This window comes from Clupea harengus, chromosome 22, assembly GCF_900700415.2.
Source record: "Clupea harengus chromosome 22, Ch_v2.0.2, whole genome shotgun sequence".
Taxonomy (NCBI): domain Eukaryota; kingdom Metazoa; phylum Chordata; class Actinopteri; order Clupeiformes; family Clupeidae; genus Clupea; species Clupea harengus.
The window spans coordinates 22895139-22915138 of NC_045173.1; the positions used below are offsets into that span (position 1 = coordinate 22895139).

Below are 20000 nucleotides of genomic sequence, written 5' to 3' on the forward strand. Positions count from 1 at the left end.
TACATTAATTACATTTCTGATAAATCAAACTAATTAAATGACTTAAAATGATGTTCACAATGAGTCGGTGGTCTTCATTCATTGTGAGAAAAGCACTTTATCTGATGTTTATCATGTTCATTTTACATCCTTTGTGTTTAAACAGCAGAGTTGATATAGTGTGGTGGAAGTAAAGGCTTCCCCTGTACCCTCTTGTATAATGCCTGACAGTACCCCACCACACAAACGTATTTTAATAATTATGATGACATGAGACATTTGTCCCTCAGATGACACAATTAAATGAGGACACAACATATAGCGTAACAGAACACATTAGGGCATTCAGCAATGTTCTGGTAGCCTAGCCTAAATATCCAAAAACTGGTGTTACAGATCTACTGGGATTCATTTTAACTGGGGATTAGTGTATCGGATATACCTTATTTGACAGCAGATGTGACACTGATTCGACAAATGGGAAAAGTTCAATATTATATAAAGAAGTGATGGAGTATTTTTTTTTACTATGTGATCTTTGTTCATATCAATGCTAATTAAAAATACGAAACGTAATCTTAAGGATGTGAAGGGAAATTCAAGTGTAGGCTGCACAACGAAGCTCCACGTACATCATGCCCATGTTAACCTGGGTTATCTCACAGTGATATTAGGCTACCTAGGCCTACCCTCGAGATACCCTTGAGGTTTTTTACCGTACAATCTTCTTACTCCATTTAGCAATTCTACCCCTCAACTCGTTCAATTATCCCACTGCAAACTGTTATGTAGTAATGTGTTATGTAGGCTAGCCTACTGTAAAGTTCAGCAAATTGAGGCTATAGCCTAACTACTAACACCTACAATCTGCGAACACAGTTTGGAACCGGTTTTCAACTAGAACCAGTTCTTGATTCCCATACCTATTCATTTGTAGACTTACACTTGTACCTGTCAACTTCTGCTTCTCTGCACGACTGTTTGACAGGGGCCTTGATGAAAAAAGTTGATAAAGGTTACCTAATTGCTCGTTTGTGCACCTGCAGGGGTTGCCAGGAACCTCCACAGGAAAGGGTCTAAAAGGACACAAAGGGGAAATTGGCCCTGACGTATGTATCTCTTTCACTCTATGCTTTTACACTACGCTTACACAGCTGAGGTACCAAGTACATATATTTACATTTAGTCATTTAGCAGACGCTTTTATCCAAAGCGACTTACATATGTGCGACTTACAATGTATACACATTTTACATTTACACTGATGGCACACTGCACATCAGGAGCAATTAGGGGTTCAGTGCCTTGCTCAAGGACGCTTCGACAGGGAATCGAACTAGCAACCTTCTGATTACTAAACGACTTCTTTACCTCCTGTACCACTGCCACACCCAATGCTATGTTGTTTAGAGTGTGCAGTTGCTATATACAATGAGGATACAGACGTATTGTCTGAATAAAGCACTTACGGTTTCTTCTGCTGTAGGGAAAACCAGGAAAAGATGGGAACGTTGGACCAACTGGAAGAGGGGTAAATTGTTGAGTGTTCTATGAGTGTTGTATCCTAACCTGAACTGTCAATTTGCAATTTATTGGGACATAAATTAAATGCTTGTTCTACATGGAAGTTTGTACATGTAACACATTTACCACGCCTATGCTTAACTTATACACAGTTCACCTCTCGAGCTGCGGCTGTGGCTTCGTGCTCATCCAGCGCCTCGCCTTACACGTCTGTTTCTCCTTTGTTATGGAAAGGGCACGCATACATCCTGCCTGAGTCCTGCACATGCAGTTAACTCCTGCGTGACCTTCCAAGGCATTTCAGGACTCTGGCCACAGACTTCCCCAAACACGCTCTTCTGCCTTCATATCTTGGGCAAATCAGAACTCAAACTCTTGCGTCATGATTAGACTGCTACAGTAATGGCCTAATAGGATTTCTAGGCTCATCGTGTAAAGACCATGCTATAATTTTGCAAATCTGTGCCATGTAGTGCTGTGATAGATATACAATATTTTCTAATTCAATTCAAACTGGAATTTTGTAGGGAGTGAAAGGAGACCGTGGCCCCTATGGATTACAGGGAAACGATGGGCCAAAGGTTAGTGATGACTGCTGAGCATGTGTGTACGTGTAATGTGCATTCAGTATGGTTATGTATTGATGGGAAAAGCTCAGTTGTTTCATGTCATGCCATTGGTTTCCAGGGAGAAAAGGGCAGCCCGGGTGCAGTGGGGGCCCCTGGTGAGGTGAGTAGCTCCTTGATAAAAAGGCCTCATCCTATCAACATCATTATTTTTTTTGCTTCTCTATATACCCGAAGTCGCTTTACAGAGTCCAGAGTCCAGCAGTCATACACAGTCATACCGGTGGTGGTAAGCTACCTCGGTAGCCACAGCTGCCCTGGGGCAGACTGACAGAAGCGTGGCTGCCAATCAGCGCCAACGGACCCTCCGACCACCACCATTATGTGTCCAGTGTACTGAAAATGCCTGGTGTAAACTAAGTCTTCCAACATAGTGGTGGTGTGAATCTGTTGCACAGACAGCCGGTATTTAGAATAAAGGCCCTACTAGACATGCCATGCCAATAGAGTCAGTAGCCAAGAATATTTAGTGTCACTGAGTAGTACATGTCCATGACTAAACAGCACTGTCATGTTTTTTTTCTGAATTCACCTTTGGATAAAACTACATTAAAGTATAAAAGCCTAATTTGATAGCTATGGGTGTGATTTAATGAATACATTTTTTGGTTACTATTTAAATGAGTAGTTTGGACCAGCACAGTGTTCCAAATCCACAAGTTGACTTACTATTCCTCCTGATCTTGATAGGTGGTGGGTACAGTTGACCTCATCAAAGGCCATCCTGGAATCCCTGGTCCTCCGGGACAGACTGGATTACCTGGACCCTCAGGTTTATGCTCAATTTGATTTGTGTATTTTGTAAAATCATTATCTGACAAAAATGCTGTACAAGGTTGCACTTTTCCACAGAAGCAAAAGCTGAACATTTTGAGAAGTTCATAGCTATCTGCAAAAGCTGAACATTTTGAGAAGTGTCTAGCTATCTTTCCTGTTCACATGACCAAAGTGTTTTGTGAGGTAAGGTCAGGAAACTGTGATGGCTTTGATTCTCCCTCCTGTGCTTCAAATGGGCTCGGCACACTTTCATGCACTGTCTTAAACCTGCACTGGACTACTTGAACTAGCAGAGCATCAGTAGCAGGAGTGACTTAGCAGACAGTACAAACTGACTGAAGGACACTTCCTCCACAGAAACTAATCTCAGTTTTTGTAGAACATTTAAACATCACAAACTCAACAAAATAAACAAAAGCTTCAATAATGTGGATATTTGTATACATCTGCAGAAATGTTCACAAAGTGCATGCCAGTTCAAGTTTAAGCTGAAGGGCTTAAGCTGTGATGTAACCAAACATATCAGATACAGAGGCACTAACTGAGATGCACCAAGGATCAGTCTGCAGCCAGTTCTTCTTTCATTGTCATTTCATATCATTCAAAGTGATCTATGTGCTGTTTCTTCCCTAGGTGTGGACGGTTTTCCAGGGCCGCCTGGACTCACAGGTAACTACGTAAGGGATAATGTATAGAACGCCGGTCATTATCGGGAAAATAAGCCCCGACAGGGCGAACAGCACCCCGACGCGAAGCGGTGGGGTGTTGCTTCGCCCTGAAGGGGCTTATTTTCCCGATAATGACCGGCGTTCTATACATTATCCCGCTTATTACACGGCTACTTGCCAAAACGAAAAAATAACTTAACACAGTGTGTCTTTTTATGATATTATTTTATTTACAATTTATTTGTTACCATTCGTGGTGTTAAAAAGCAGAGAAATAGTTCGCCAAAGACGTTGAACATTCTTTAGAACACAGCTGCTCAACTGTCAGTTGAAACTCAAGATCAGATCAGCTGACGTCGCTAAGCAACGGAATACACTAAGGTTGATAAATTACCGGACTACTTGCGGAGTGCTACGAAAGACGTGAATCCGAGGCAAAAAGGCCACTTCCCTTGACAGCGGTCAATTATGCATAGCAACGGTCAAATATGGAAAAATAGTTGACCACCGAACGTTGGGAAGCCCCATTCAAGTGAATAGAGCATTCTACAGCATTAAGAAGAGCTGTGTAATAAAAGCTGATACCTTAAACAGAGCAGATTCCTGAAGAGAGGAGATTCCTGAAGAGAGCTGCTGATTTCATGTTTGCTCCTACTTCTGCACTTCTAACTTCAGTATATCCTGAAAGTACACACACATAAAACACACATACGTACACAACGCACACACGCACACACACAGACACACACACACAGAGACACACACACACACAGAGACACACACACACACACACACACACACACACACACACACAGACACATAGACTGATTTTGTGTATCTGTAGGTGGGGGATCTTTTATCCATGGTCCTCCGGGACCTCAAGGACCCAAAGGTGACCCAGGATTTAAAGGAGACGTGGGTGATCCTGGACATGCTCACCATGGAAAAGAGGGCTGCCCAGGTACTCCAGGACTTCCAGGGCTCCCAGGTGACCCGGGGCCTCCAGGGCCACTTCTCCCAGGTCTGTAACAAAGCTAAAAAGTCTCACAAGCTCGATGGGGTCTTAACAAAAGATAAGATAAGCCAGCATGGTACACTAATTAAGAGCCAACACAAACATTTTATACCTATCAAAGTGAACTGAAGGAGCGCCATGTGGGTGCATCTGAATAGTTTGTAATGGGAGAGTGAAAAGGTTCTGAGCGAGCCTGGTTGTGTGTAAGAAGTAAGAGATGACCAGGGCCCTCACATCGTCATTCGGGGTTAGATGTAATGTTTGCCATGAGCAATTAAAGCCTCCATTTTGGATATTTAGAATTTGGGCATTTAATGTTTCATCACCCTTTACATTTTTTAAGACATTGTGCAAATTAGATTTTGGGGCAAAGCATGCTTAATTGTTTGTTACATGTAGAGCCCCTCTTGATAAAAGTCTGTAAAAAAAAAATATTTATTGCAAAAACAAACACTGAAATGCTAGTCAGAAGAAGTGTCTAACAGAACCTGGGCTCTTGCAGATCACAGTTGCCGTGTTCATCATTACAGCCAAACAGGAGTCAAAGGCCCACCTGGTCCTTTTGGATATGATGGCCAACCAGGATTACAAGGTTGGCATGCCACCTAACTCCACATCCATTACTTAACAAACTTCCATTGCTGTTGTGTCATATGTTGACTGCATGCATGCCACAGGTGCACTTTTTACATTTAATATCTGGCTGACTAGCTCAACGTTGGAACCTACTCAGAAATGAGGGCATGTGATGTCTGCACATCCTCATACGGCATATATAAATACATTCCCCTGATCTTAAAGGTAAAAGTAAATCAACCCCCTGAGGAATGTCCAATTTCCTCCATCAAGGAATCCTTGAAGGTTCTCTTTATGGCCTTCTGATATTATTCCAAAGTTTCAAAGAACCTTTTTGTGGTTTGCTTGTCTGACTGCTTTTAATGTTGTGACCAGGCCTTCCCAGCTTAATAAGACACATTTTTGCCAATAAAATGTTTTTAATGTGGACACAAATGCTTTATCTTTTGAAATAACCTCATAACGGGCTTTGACAATGTTTCATTTTTGATGTGTCACACCACAGGTGACAAGGGTGAACCTTGCTTGCTGTGCCAAGAGAAGGACTGCGAAGATCTTGGACCAACTGGACCCGTTGGACCACCTGGAGAGCCTGGTTCCCCTGGTAACGTCGGTCAGAGGGACACCTTCACTTTGGAAAACATGACATTCTCCTGATTACAGTAAAGCCAAAGATAAAGTATAGACAACAACTTAAGTTACAATGCAGTTTTTACTACTTTTTACTAGAGATTTGTAGATTTTGGAGAGTTTTTTGTAGATAGCTAGTTTCTATCACATCACATTCACTTCACAGTCACATTCATTTTTATGATACATGGTCATATCTGCCAAACGTGGTTTTGCAAAGCAAGTCAGTTGGTTGTTAGCTTGCCAGTTTTTGAAAAGAAAATCCGTAATCCCTCAATTTAAAATTGACCAATATACGTACATTGTAATAGTTTTTAACTGTGAGGATTTTCCATTTTCACTTAAGTTCTTCATCTTTATGTTATCTTAACTTAATGTAATTTTGTCATTTGTGACCACTATGTTCCTAGGTCTGCCTGGAGGACCAGGATTTAAGGGAGACATGGGTTTTAATGGCTATCCAGGTGGCCCTGGAGTTCCGGTATGGTATCATCATTTTCTAGGCCTCTGGCAATTGTGATATTTTAGCTTCTTTCCATTTACCACATCAGTTTAGTTTAATGGTGACAGGGCAATTAACTACAATTCAAATTAAACCCATTCAAGTAGAACTAGATTATTTTCCAGTTAAATTCTTTTCAATTCAGTTAATTTTGATTTGATGTCAGATTACATTTTTTGACTAAACTGCTGAAGTCAACAGCACAATGAAATGAGGTACTGCAATTACATTTTAAGATGAGCTTTACATCCATTATGCTCTTTGGTTGATTTTAGGGCGCACCTGGTCCACCAGGCATCCCAGGTTTCCCTGGACCTAAAGGACATGGGGGAGGCTATGGATCATCAGGGTTAAAGGGAGACAGAGGCTCCCCTGGCTCTGCAGGCAGACCTGGGAAGGATGGGTTGTATGGTTCTCCTGGACATCCAGGCCACAAAGGCCTACCAGGCCCCAGGGGCGACGTCATACTTGTAAGTGGTGACATGACATGCCACACATAGGTGCACTCATACTGTGCGCGCTGCTGTAGAGGAGGTTACACGTGCAGCTTAATGACGCTCAAGAGAGTATATAGGATGTGTGCTGGAGCCCTGACACTGAGTGAATGATTCAGCTCTTTGTGTCGTTTGCAGTCTTGTGTTCTGGGTCTGAAAGGAGACCAAGGCCCAAATGGATTCCCGGGTCGAGTGGGACCTCAGGGGCCAGCTGGACCACAGGGGCCACCAGGGTATGGAATGCCTGGATACTCAGGGTCAAAGGGCAACTTTGGTGTGCCGGGTTTCAGAGGGCCCCCAGGGTTGCCAGGTGAGAAAGAGGAACACACAAACACCACATACACAGACACCTCAGAAACACTCACAGACAAGGGGATGACACTCATGGACACACTCACTCATACCCAACAATATGCACACACACACACACAAACACACAAACACACACACACAACGACAGCCTGGAAAACTAAAGTCAAAATGACAGCCTGTTTGTGCGCCCTTTCATGCCTAAAAATGCCTTTGCTACTGTGACACATTTCTGGCCATTTGTGGTTGTCTGTTGGATCTCAAGGACATATCAGTATATACGGTACCTCCTTAACCTGCAGGTCAAAAAGGGGAGCACGTCAGACAGACCCCTGTTCAGGGAGATCCTGGCCCCCCAGGAAGAAGAGGCCCCCCTGGTCCTCCTGGCCCCCCAGGTGAGCATGCAAGGCATCAGCCAGGCATTGGTCGAAGCATTTCAAGTTTACAGGACTGCCTGAGATGTTTTATGCCAGGACATGTTATGTATCATGCTTTTATAGATGGAGAAAATGGTTTAACATTCAGCATTTGAAATGGGTACAGAATTACTAATGGCTATATTTTGTATTCATGTTCACCTGTTTTGTTCAAAGAATACCCCCTTAAACTGTGTTTTAAGACTTTGAGTTTGTCTTCGTTATTTTTTGAGATGGCAACTATTTCTCAAAACACTCAATGTAGCTCTGCAACAGCATCCATTTGTAGTGCACAGATTGCATCACAACAGTTTTGTGATTTCCATCCGTATTAATGCCATTACCAAAAACAGCACTGTGTCACTGATTACCATAATGTCCTAAGGAAAGACTGCACAGAGCATTGTCAGTAGTAGTGCATTAGATTGCCATCACTTTTTAGTCACAGTTTATTGTGTCAGCCATGTCTATGTCCTGTTTATATTATTATTAACAGGTTACCCAGGACCTGCAGGTCCTGCAGCAGGTACTGGTCCCCCAGGGCCAAAGGGAGAGCCTGGTCTCATTCAGTCTTCAAGCCCAGGACCACCTGGACACAAAGGTGAGAAGGAGAATAAATCCGTCTCACTCAAAGGGAACATATAATGTAACTGCTCAGTAATAAGTGCGTGCGTGCGTGCGTGCGTGCGTGCGTGAGTGTGAGAGAGAGAGACATACATTACCCAGTGTATGTATGCATGTTACGGAAGTGAACTAAATCCTTCATTTTCTAAGGGGACAAGGGTCAGCCGGGGTTGCCTGGACCCCCCAGCAAGGGATACCCAGGCCGACCAGGAGCTCCTGGGCTTCTCGGACCACCAGGAGAGAAGGTCTGAGCACAGCCTCACAACCAACACACAAGGTGTACCAGTATAGGTCCACGCAGTAGCTAGGTCCTGACTCTCAAGGCTCTCCTTCTGCCCCAGATGATTACTTAACTGTGTGCCACAGATCTGAAAAACCTGGAGCAGCCATGTCGAGCCAGTCTTGTTCACTGGCCTTCATGTTTCAGAACATGTAAGACTTATGGGCTTTACTGTTTATTTAGACTGTTGTAGATGAATGTAGTTTGTTTGCTATTTTACTTGTTTTTGATTGGTTACATTGCCAGATCAAGAGGAAATGTTAGGTGGAACTGGCTGGAAGTAATAAGTGCAATATTCAAATTTGCCACATTGCAGCATAATCTGCTGGAGGTCCTTATAAAAAAACACCCTGCAATGTCTTTAACAGTTCTTAGTGTATTGTCAGATGCAGCAAATGTGCATGTCAACACACCACCACACAGATTTTCCATTTGTTCGTTTCAGTACCAAAAACGTTGGCACTGTGTGGCATTTTACCAATGTGGACACGTAACTATGTCACACGTCCATGTGTCTGAAGGTAATCAGTGAGTTCAAAGAGGAGGAATTCAGTGAAGACTAAACACAATGGGTGGTTGCTTGGTTCATATATTGGTATATCTGGGTTGATTGGTGAGATGTTCAGTCTCTTGAGATCTTGGTTAAGTGTGTTCAGTCTCAGGAGTGGTTGGATGCTGAGATGTTGAGTCTCTTGAGATCTTGGTTAAGTGTGTTCAGTCTCAGGAGTGGTTGGATGCTGAGATGTTGAGTCTCTTGAGATCTTGGTTAAGTGTGTTCAGTCTCAGGAGTGGTTGGATGCTGAGATGTTGAGTCTCTTGAGATCTTGGTTAAGTGTGTTCAGTCTCAGGAGTGGTTGGATGCTGAGATGTTGAGTCTCTTGAGATCTTGGTTAAGTGTGTTCAGTCTCAGGAGTGGTTGATTGGTGAGATGTTGAGTCTCTTGAGATCTTGGTTAAGTGTGTGTGTTCAGTCTCAGGAGTGGTTGGATGCTGAGACTGGGATGAAGTACTATGGTAGCCCTCTCCATTATGTCTGCATCCACAGGGTAACGCTGGGGGTGGGGGCCCTGGAGCAGCGGGGCCACGAGGGCCCCCAGGGGTTGTGGGGGACCCAGGGCCTTCTGGGGACCTCGGGCCGGCAGGCCTGCCTGGAAATCGCGGAATTCCAGGGTTTCCTGGAGCACCTGGGAATAAAGGTACACCTGCCCCCAACAGTACAGACACACTCAAAAACAAATACACACACAGATAGACATGCATGCACACGCGCACAAACGCACACACACACACACACACACACACACACACACACACACACACACACACACACACACACACACACACACACACACACAGATAGGCATGCATGCAAACGCGCACACACGCACACACACACCTCTCTTTCTGTCTCTGTCTATGCGTTGGTCTTCTTATGAACCTCTCATTGCCTGCTTTACAGGAGAAAAGGGTGCTTGGGGTTTACCTGGTGAAGAAGGCTTACCTGGGGCCTGCTCTGGACGGGGGCAGCAGGGACCACCTGGACCGACTGGGTCTACTGGGCCTCAAGGCCCTCCAGGTGAGTGACACTGTGATACTGCTTAAACTCATGCCTGCTTCTAACACACAACCCTTTATTCCACATGCTTTCTCATTCACACATAATAATGTAGTCATCTTTAATCATCGAAGAAGTTTTCTAGCCACTGAAGTCTGAAGTGTCCTATGATGTCATTCACTTTTGACAAGTTTATTTATGCATCTCTATTCTTTTATTGTTTTGCTACTCAATGCTAGCAGAATGCTCTATCAGATGATCTATATACAATGAAATGACACACACACACAGACACACACACACACACACACACACACACACACACACACACACACACACACACACCTCTTTTTCATTTCCTTTGCATTCACAGGCGCTGTAGGGGAGAAGGGGTCTAGGGGAACGACAGGTCATCCTGGGTTTGGTTCACCAGGCCTCCCAGGACCCCCCGGCCTGCCCGGCCTCCGTGTACCCGCACTACAAGGCCTCCCAGGGCCAAAAGGAGCTCCGGGGAGAGAAGGGACTCCTGGCACCAAAGGTTGCTGATTTTACGTGACTAACCACATGGGCCCTGATTACTGCTGCAGAAGCTACTGCCTTTGCAGTGAGAGTGGACACTTGGTCATAACGTGCTTTTCTTTATGGAAGCTTCTAGTTTGTACACCTAATCCCAGTACAATACTCTCCCACCCAGTCGACACAAGCATTAATGCGGTCAATGCATCCCAAATGACAGGATTGACTGGAGATCCGGGTCCAGCAGGGATAGGAGTTCCGGGGGATGATGGCACCATAGGACCACCAGGACCACCAGGACCCAAAGGTTAGATTCCATACTGTTTGATGATGATGCTGTCCGTGCCTTGGGAAATCAAAGGAAAAGAGGAAGATATGACCTTGTAAGTGGGATATGACCTTGTAAATGGGAGGAGGAAGCTCCAGTAGACATTGTGAAGTTTGTAGCTTCCAATTTCTCTGTTATTCATATTAAAAGACTTGTTTGAGGGATCATGGAGAGACAGGTTTTTGTGGAATACTCCAAAATCTGCTTTTTATACTGAGAACCTGAAAGGAGCATGTTGGTCACCTATGCCCAACTGATTGTGAATATGAATTGCCTGATTTAAAGAAGAATGCCATTGAGCCTGGGGCAGTAATTTAAATATGCAGTCTGCTAATCGTTATTCTAATCAAATACACTCAATACAACTCCAACTCACTCTATCCAATACACACATTCAGCGAATTGCTCCTCTTGCTGTCCATTCAGTGTGTGTGCTAAAAAAAACTCTGGTGTTTGTACACAGTCCCGGCTCTCTAAATGGGAAATAAACATAGTGGCTCGGACTGAGCCATACACAATTCCAGCCAATCAACGTAAGCATTAGGAGCACAGAAGGGTATAATTCCTATATTGCAGACTGTACCTTTAAATCCACCACAATCTTTACAGTGATATTATCTGAGCTATCTAGTATACTTGCAACCCCTGTTCCTGCAAGGTATGACACACAGCTATTATATAATCATAGCTAATGCATTATAGTTCCCTAGCTTGCTATCTGCCATTACACATTGGCTAATGCTAGTTGGTTCGTACTAGTTGGTAATGAAAAATGATGCCAACCCAGACTACTGTGGAGCTGGGGGACACTGTTGGAAAGTGATATGTGGAGCCTCAAAGGGAAAATAGCACACTCAACAATAACCCATCAGAATGCTGTGATTTTGATTTTAGATGTTTGTTTTGTGAACGGATCAATGAAAGACAACACTGTTTTCCAATCATTCCTCTTTGACATTGTCTTTCAGGTTCTCCAGGAGCACCTGGCTGGAAAGGTGTCATGGGTGCTGACGGTATAAAGGGGGATCAGGGTGACCCTGGTACCCCAGGCCTCAGAAGAAACATACCGAGTATAACAGGAGAACCTGGTCCAGCAGGTTAGAACTTGAACAGCTAAACACAATATGTTCTTATTACTGCAAGTCTTGACATGAAGTGAGTGACATGATGCGTGGTTGGTTTGTGTCTTGGATGCGGCGGTGTGGCTCAGGTCACCCTGGCTTACCTGGTGCAAAAGGCATCAAAGGACGCCCTGGACAACCTGGCCATGGTGGAAGAGATGGAAACCCAGGGCCTCCGGGGCATGCAGGTCAGTAAGCCCTCCTTTAAAGCCTCAAAGCAACAATATGCAGCACTTTTGAGGCATGTTTTTTTTTGGGGCAACTAGTTTTAGTATCATCTTAAAGTTGGTCATTTGACCCAGGACAGATGAACATACTTGTCATTCCCACTAGCTGCCCAGGCTATTTACTAGTTCTGTGGTCCGGGGTGTACCACCCCGCCAAAAAGCTTTCACAGCACGACATCAGCAACTACGTATATCGCCAGAAAGCACCAGATAGCTTTTTGTATGTCTTAGGTAGTTAGCTCACTAGCTCTAGACCAAAGCGTCTTACTGCTGCTTTGATCTGCCATAACAGTATATGAATGCATCAGTGGACATACCAAATAAACGTTGTGTTAGTATGTTTTTCTATTTCTAAACATTCGGCAACTATCAACAAATAATAGTAGATTTCTTTTTGCATGCTTACACAATGCCATGACGAAATGGCACAGTACAAGGTCGGGGTACAGGCACATTAGTCTGCATATGACAATAGTATGCTATTTAGCACACAACTATCCAGGTGTCAATGCATGTGTATATTATTTAGGGCCTCCTGGTGATCCTGGCAATGATGCGTACAGTCCTGGAGGACCTGGATATCCTGGACCCAAAGGGAGCCCAGGGATCATTGGCTTTCCTGGTGAGAGCCCACAGCAACATAACAAAACATCGACCTCTCCTTCTTTCTTTCTCTGTCATTCTCTCTCTCTCTCTCTATTTCGCTCACCCACTCAGTCACTCATTCACTCACTCACCCACTCATTCACTCACTCACTCACCCACTCACTCATTCACTCACTCACCCACTCAGTTCACTCACTCACTCACTCACTCACTCACTCAGTCACTCACTCACTCACTCAGTCACTCACTCAGTCACTCACTCACTCACTCACTCACTCACTCACTCAGTCACTCAATCACTCACTCACTCACATACTTAAACACATGCAGTCATGCAGGGATGCACACATTTGTTTGCATACACAGTGAGCACCCACACCATTACAGTTGCAATACCTTTGCTTTGTTTCTTGAAAGAAAGAAAAAAACATTTCTTCCACCTGCATGCTCTCCGTCTCAGGTCTAACTGGCATGAAGGGGATACCTGGTGTACATGGCCCACCTGGACTGAGAGGCACACCGGGTCACCATGGACGAAAGGGAGAACCAGGTGAGGCTACAGGATCATACGGCCCACCTGGACAAAGAGGCCAGAAGGTAAGAGCTGTCCTTCTGAGAGAGAGAGAGAGAGAGAGAGAGGTGTGTGGCGTGTGAATGTGTGTATCTGTCTGTATGTCCCTGTGAGCGTGTGGGGTGTGAATGTGTGTATCTGTCTGTATGTCCCTGTGAGCGTTTGGGGTGTGAATGTGTGTATCTGTCTGTATGTTCCTGTGAGTGTGTAATATGTGTAATATGTGTGTATCTGTCTGTATGTCCCTGTGAGTGTGTAATATGTGTGTATGTGTGTATCTGTCTGTATGTCCCTGTGAGTGTGTAATATGTGTAATATGTGTGTATCTGTCTGTATGTCCCTGTGAGTGTGTAATATGTGTGTATCTGTCTGTATGTCCCTGTGAGTCCATAATATGTGTGTATGTGTGTATCTGTCTGTATGTCCCTGTGAGTGTGTAATATGTGTGTATATGTCTGTATGCCCCTGTGAGTGTGTAATATGTGTGTATCTGTCTGTATGTCCCTGTGAGTGTGTAATATGTGTGTATCTGTCTGTATGTCCCTGTGAGTGTGTAATATGTGTGTATCTGTCTGTATGTCCCTGTGAGTGTGTAATATGTGTGTATGTGTGTATCTGTCTGTATGTCCCTGTGAGTGTGTAATATGTGTGTATCTGTCTGTATGTTCCTGTGAGTGTGTAATATGTGTAATATGTGTGTATCTGTCTGTATGTCCCTGTGAGTGTGTAATATGTGTGTATATGTCTGTATGCCCCTGTGAGTGTGTAATATGTGTGTATCTGTCTGTATGTCCCTGTGAGTGTGTAATATGTGTGTATCTGTCTGTATGTCCCTGTGAGTGTGTAATATGTGTAATATGTGTGTATCTGTCTGTATGTCCCTGTGAGTGTGTAATATGTGTGTATCTGTCTGTATGTCCCTGTGAGTGTGTAATATGTGTGTATGTGTGTATATGTCTGTATGCCCCTGTGAGTGTGTAATATGTGTGTATCTGTCTGTATGTCCCTGTGAGTGTGTAATATGTGTGTATCTGTCTGTATGTCCCTGTGAGTGTGTAATATGTGTGTATATGTCTGTATGTCCCTGTGAGTGTGTAATATGTGTGTATCTGTCTGTATGTCCCTGTGAGTGTGTAATATGTGTGTATGTGTGTATCTGTCTGTATGTCCCTGTGAGTGTGTAATATGTGTGTATCTGTCTGTATGTCCCTGTGAGTGTGTAATATGTGTGTATGTATGTATCTGTCTGTATGTCCCTGTGAGTGTGTATGTGTGTATGTGTCTGTATGTCCCTGTGAGTGTGTAATATGTGTGTATGTGTGTATCTGTCTGTATGTCCCTATGAGTGTGTAATATGTGTGTATGTGTGTATCTGTCTGTATGTCCCTGTGAGTGTGTAATATGTGTGTATCTGTCTGTATGTCCCTGTGAGTGTGTAATATGTGTGTATCTGTCTGTATGTCCCTGTGAGTGTGTAATATGTGTGTATCTGTCTGTATGTCCCTGTGAGTGTGTAATATGTGTGTATCTGTCTGTATGTCCCTGTGAGTGTGTAATATGTGTGTATGTGTGTATCTGTCTGTATGTCCCTGTGAGTGTGTAATATGTGTGTATCTGTCTGTATGTCCCTGTGAGTGTGTAATATGTCTGTATGTCCCTGTGAGTGTGTAATATGTGTGTATGTGTGTATCTGTCTGTATGTCCCTGTGAGTGTGTAATATGTGTGTATGTATGTTCATCTGTGCCTCCATGCAGCTGTATTAATGGCACAGAGTATTTGTGCAAACTCCTTTAGAGGCCTACGTGTAGAAAGACCTGTTGAACAGCTAGAACTCGTTATGAAATGTGTGTATGTGTCTAAAAACTAATAGTAAAAAGATTAGCTCAGAGTATTTGTATTTTGATTTACAAATGTTCTGGATTCAGAACAAAGACAAACAAACACAGTGCTATGCAAATGACTTAGTCTTGGCAAACAACCTAATTTCACCAATACAGTCTACTTCTAGAATGCCCTTTGTATTCACCATCTCACTTTTCATTGTTACAAGAAATCTCAGCTGGTTCAACTCCCCACACCCCATTGAAATATCTCGAATATCATACAAGTTGAAGAAATGCGGTTGAGCGTTTTATGTGCCAGCTGGTTTGTGTCCATGTGTAGGGGGAGCCTGGGCGGGGCTGCACTGGTCCAGGACTGAAAGGACAGAAAGGAGAGCAGGGATACCCAGGATCATTTGGACTACCTGGACGCAAAGGACTACTAGGAGATCCTGGTTACCTGGGTAAGAAATGAATTATATAGCCCCTGCTTCCTAGTAGAAGCTTATGCTGTTCTGGGCTCTGGGCTGGGCTGTCGGGTGGTTCCAGTCAGTCACCGTGGGCTGCCACTGTTGGTCCACTAACTTTCCCCGACTGTATTTTTGGCGGCTTCTTCCTCTTGTCCCCCGGGGCTCAAGAAAAGTGCCCGTCTTGAAATGCATTCTGTATCCAGGTAACATCTCACAGGTAAAGCTGTAACAATATGAGGCCATTTCCCAGAGCTGATGGCTGTTACGGCAGCACCAGTTTTAGTCAGACATGTGTTTGTTTGTCATTACAGGCACCAACATGTGTAGTCCTTTGTCTTTCCTTTGCATTTCATTGTATGACTTGACACACAACCAAATTGCACAGAAGAAACCCCTAGTAGAATACTGTCTGACCGGGGAGAATGGTACAAAATCCAAGTTTGCAGCGACAAAAATGACCAGTACATTTCCAGATAAATGGAACAGCATTTCACAATTTAGCAGTAATGCAAATTGAGAAAAGTAAATGTCCTTTAAAATGACTGAATCTGATGTTTATCACACAACCTTTAGGAAGATGTTTTTGACTATAATTGTCTGGTGCGTGCTGGAGTAATAAGCCTGTGAGGCTTCTGTGGATCAGACGCAGGTTGACCAGTTTGTACCTGCCCTGATGTTGGCTACAGTATCAGCCCATGTGTGTGTAAGACACCTTACTCCCTCTAACCCTCATGACTTTCCTTCTTTAGGACCCCCTGGCCCACCTGGAGAACCAGGGATATCTGGTAGACCTGGCAGCCCAGGACACCATGGCCCAATTGGACCAGTTGGTAGGTCATTCATGTGGTCAGACATGAGGGAAAGTGAGAAAAGAAAATTACATCATAGACTTTTTAGTGACAACCTAATCTAAAAGTGGAACAGACCACAAAGAGCAAACAGAAGAATCTGTATAGTCCTGAACCCTGTATTCTTCCATAACAAAGAAGTTGACACCAGCAACCCAGGCATACCTACACATAGTGTTACACCAAAGCATGGATCAGTTGACGCTTGTTTTACTGTAAACAGACTTTTTGACAGGTGCTTGCCCGTGAGCTCCTGTGACGTTGTTGTATACCAGTTCTTTTGGTAGATTAGGCGTTAAGTATGATTCATTTACTATCTACATCCTCACAGGCGTGACAGGCCCTCCCGGCCTCACTGGTCCCAAGGGCATGATGGGAAATACTGGGGGCAATGGCTTCCCAGGGCGCCCAGGACTGAAAGGAGAGCCAGGTAAAACGAGAATGTTTCTTCAAAGTATTTGTTAGACACAGACGTGGTAACACTAAAAAGGTCTGTAAGTAAGACAAGTGTTGTATAGCAAACTGGTTCAGATTTGGGCTCCCAGTATACATGATCTGAGCTGCAGAAAATCTGAAGCTTTGTCTGTGCTGAGTAAATGACCATGACAGCTCCATGCATGGCGGAATCAGCCTATATATACTGCCATGTCTTCTTTTTTCATCAGGACTTACATCCTACTTGCCTGGCTTAAGAGGAGCGAAGGGCAGTCGAGGTGGGTTAAAAGTCTGCACTCTGCACCTCTATTTTACTTGATTATGGGCAGCCAAGTAAAAGTAGCAAAGTTCCTAGAAAGTTTCTTGTCAGGGAAGGACAGATACTATAGTGTAGTGTGTCTGGCATTTACAAATTGAGTTTCTTAATTACTCATAAATTGTAATGTCTTCCAGAATATCTGTGTGCTAGAATATCCAAAAGGTTGCTGTTGTAGGGAAGAATTTAAATTTTCTTAACATTGAGTTCCACCTCTGTTTGCCAGTCAGTATGAATTCTAAGATGACTATTGATATGTAAAGATTGACATAAAGATTGACATGTCGGTGATCTCACAAGAAATTGTCTCAGCTGGCTATGAATTTTGCAATTGCCTGTTTCTTCAGGACTCGAGGGTGATCAAGGCCCTCCTGGGTACTCAAGAAGTGGCCCGTCTGGACCCCCGGGCGATACCGGGCCACCAGGCCCTCCAGGACTAAGAGGACCAAAGGGTCCCAGAGGAGGTAGTAAAGGCTGTAGAGATGGAGAGAGGGGAGAACTGGGCTACCCTGGACCAGCCGGACCACAGGGTGAGAAGGATATTTCTTTAACCCAATGAGGTTTTGTTCTGCTGCTATGATGAACTCTCCCGGTTACCATAACGATGACAACAAATAATCCTTACGGCGCTTTCAGCTCTGTGAACCTCCTCAAAGCAATCCTATAAGTAGAAAGAGTAGTACTTTATACTACTTTACTTTACCACTTTGTAAACTTGTTATCGTACTACAAACTGAAGTGTAAGAGTGTGCACTGCAGCAGCCAATGGATGTATTTACAGTCCTGGGCAATGTGTGTGTTGTTACTGTCGGTTACTCTATATGTATATTATACTACACTATAATGAAGTATAAAACAAAAGTGTGCTTAAGTGGACATTTAATCTATCTTAATGGAATATTCTGCTAATTACTCTGAAAACATTCTGATTTGTAATGGCCAACTTTACACTTCAACCCCTATCGGATTGATTTTCATAGGTTTATACACCAGAGCGTGTCGACCAATGACAACACACTATGCAGATTAGACACAAATATTATAACTCATTGTCTCACAACAATGCTTTTGCAGTGACATAATCAAATCGAAAACAAGGTAATGGCAATACCTATTCTAATGCAGTAGCCAGTCTGTTGTGTATTTAGTCTGTTTTTCATTGAAGTGAGAAGCACATGCCCCACATATTCTACACATTTCACAAACTTAAGTGAAGAGTAGAGTCTTAAGTTTTAAATTTTGATTACATTTTATTTTACCCCCTTGCAGGGCGTCCCGGGCCTCAAGGTGTTGCTGGGCCTCCAGGTTCAGGATCTAAAGGACCGAAAGGACACGTCGGATCTCCAGGACCTTCTGGGCCTAAAGGCTCTTCAGGGAGCTTCGGCGCACCAGGAAGACCCGTTAGTTCCACTTGATTTTTCCAAGAAAAATGGTGTTTGGTGACAAGTTTGTCTGTATTTCTTACAGATTTATGTCATATGATTCTCCCTGAGTCTTATTTAAGTCCATAACGTCTTTTTTCGTGTTCGATTAGAATCCATCAATACTCCTTGTTTTTATGTATACTTATTACTTAGTGTTACTAGAAAAACAATGAAATCAGCCTTTATTTGAGCTCTGACTCTAGCTGATGATGTGTCATTCCCAGGGACCAGGAGGTAGTCAGGGCCTATCGGGGCCGAGGGGTGACTCCGGACCGCCCGGATCCCCAGGACTCCATGGTAATGTACAGAGGTCACAGGGTCACTGCTCATTTACTCCTGAGGAACAGGAGATGATTTACCAACCACAGATTACTGGATGTGACGTGCTGAAAGAAATTCTTGGTCATTATTCATCCATCAATCAAGAAGTTTGATCTGTTGATCTGATCATGCAAGTTTTACCCAGCTGTGCATAAAGGTTGTAATATTAGTAATAAGACTTGGTTTAGAAATGTAAAGACCACACTGAACAGTATGACATAGCCAGCACCTTTTCCACACAAAACAAATCCAAGGCTGCACTACGAGAGGGAATATACTGCGTCACATGTTACTGATGAGGTTTAAATCCTGATTTGCAATTTCATAGGTGAACCTGGATCACCCAGTGGGAATCGGGGTGCTAGAGGTCCTCCTGGTAGGCAAGGACCACCTGGAGCTCCAGGCCAGCGGCCCCCACCGAAGCAAATTGACTTTCATATAGTGCCTGGTGCCCCGGGCCCTAAAGGAAGGCCTGGTTCCCCCGGGCCACCCGGTAATGCAGGAGGTCCTGGAAACGCAGGACGACAAGGTGGGATACTGATCCTCTCACTAAAAGCTGTTTGCCACGCTACTCTGCAGTGGACACTCAAGACAAGCGGACGAGTGAGAGGAACCACAAGGTTTTCCGCAGTAGACCTCTACAGGCACTCTCACTTATTTAGTAACGTAGAATCATACTGAAGGTAAATCAGGTCCTGTGTTTTCAACAAACGGAACCCGAGTCCGTGCTGTTGTGAGTTCCCCACTCTAATTGTAGATCCCCAACTTGAGAGCTACAATTTTACTGTATTTTTCACACAACAGATTGGAAATGTTTCTGAATGGCTCTTTACACTACGGTGGCTTGATAATGAAAGTAAAATCAAATTACCTTAATGTCCTTCTCATTGACAGGTTATCCAGGACCTAAGGGCTTGCCAGGCTATGGGCGTCCTGGACCTATAGGTTTCCCTGGGGAAAATGGAGACAAAGGATCGCCTGGCCACACAGGTATGATGCACGATATACGTATGCTGAAGTGG

The 20000-nt window shown here is 43.9% G+C and overlaps 2 protein-coding genes across 2 annotated transcripts in view; both read left to right on the forward strand.

The window, feature by feature from the left end:
• The window catches only part of LOC116218370 (collagen alpha-5(IV) chain-like), a 12666-nt gene extending 11090 nt beyond the window's left edge, over positions 1–1576 (forward strand). The window contains exons 15-16 of the mRNA XM_031559649.1: positions 1026–1088; positions 1466–1576. Of these exons, the coding sequence (XP_031415509.1) occupies positions 1026–1088; positions 1466–1522 (120 nt within the window). The 3' untranslated portion in view covers positions 1523–1576. The remainder of the gene's footprint in view (positions 1–1025; positions 1089–1465) is intronic.
• Positions 1577–1636: 60 nt separating this feature from the next.
• LOC105899159 (collagen alpha-5(IV) chain-like) overlaps positions 1637–20000 on the forward strand; it is a 22424-nt gene continuing 4060 nt past the window's right edge. Inside the window, exons 1-31 of the mRNA XM_031559391.2 lie at positions 1637–1711; positions 2031–2084; positions 2191–2232; positions 2820–2901; positions 3540–3575; positions 4419–4595; positions 5092–5181; positions 5671–5778; positions 6206–6276; positions 6573–6767; positions 6930–7101; positions 7403–7540; positions 7902–8117; positions 8291–8385; positions 9465–9615; positions 9879–9995; positions 10348–10512; positions 10711–10797; positions 11787–11915; positions 12029–12127; positions 12696–12788; positions 13233–13369; positions 15508–15628; positions 16384–16464; positions 16814–16912; positions 17148–17195; positions 17581–17763; positions 18503–18633; positions 18882–18954; positions 19307–19507; positions 19873–19968. Of these exons, the coding sequence (XP_031415251.1) occupies positions 1637–1711; positions 2031–2084; positions 2191–2232; positions 2820–2901; positions 3540–3575; positions 4419–4595; positions 5092–5181; positions 5671–5778; positions 6206–6276; positions 6573–6767; positions 6930–7101; positions 7403–7540; positions 7902–8117; positions 8291–8385; positions 9465–9615; positions 9879–9995; positions 10348–10512; positions 10711–10797; positions 11787–11915; positions 12029–12127; positions 12696–12788; positions 13233–13369; positions 15508–15628; positions 16384–16464; positions 16814–16912; positions 17148–17195; positions 17581–17763; positions 18503–18633; positions 18882–18954; positions 19307–19507; positions 19873–19968 (3562 nt within the window). The remainder of the gene's footprint in view (positions 1712–2030; positions 2085–2190; positions 2233–2819; positions 2902–3539; positions 3576–4418; positions 4596–5091; positions 5182–5670; positions 5779–6205; positions 6277–6572; positions 6768–6929; positions 7102–7402; positions 7541–7901; positions 8118–8290; positions 8386–9464; positions 9616–9878; positions 9996–10347; positions 10513–10710; positions 10798–11786; positions 11916–12028; positions 12128–12695; positions 12789–13232; positions 13370–15507; positions 15629–16383; positions 16465–16813; positions 16913–17147; positions 17196–17580; positions 17764–18502; positions 18634–18881; positions 18955–19306; positions 19508–19872; positions 19969–20000) is intronic.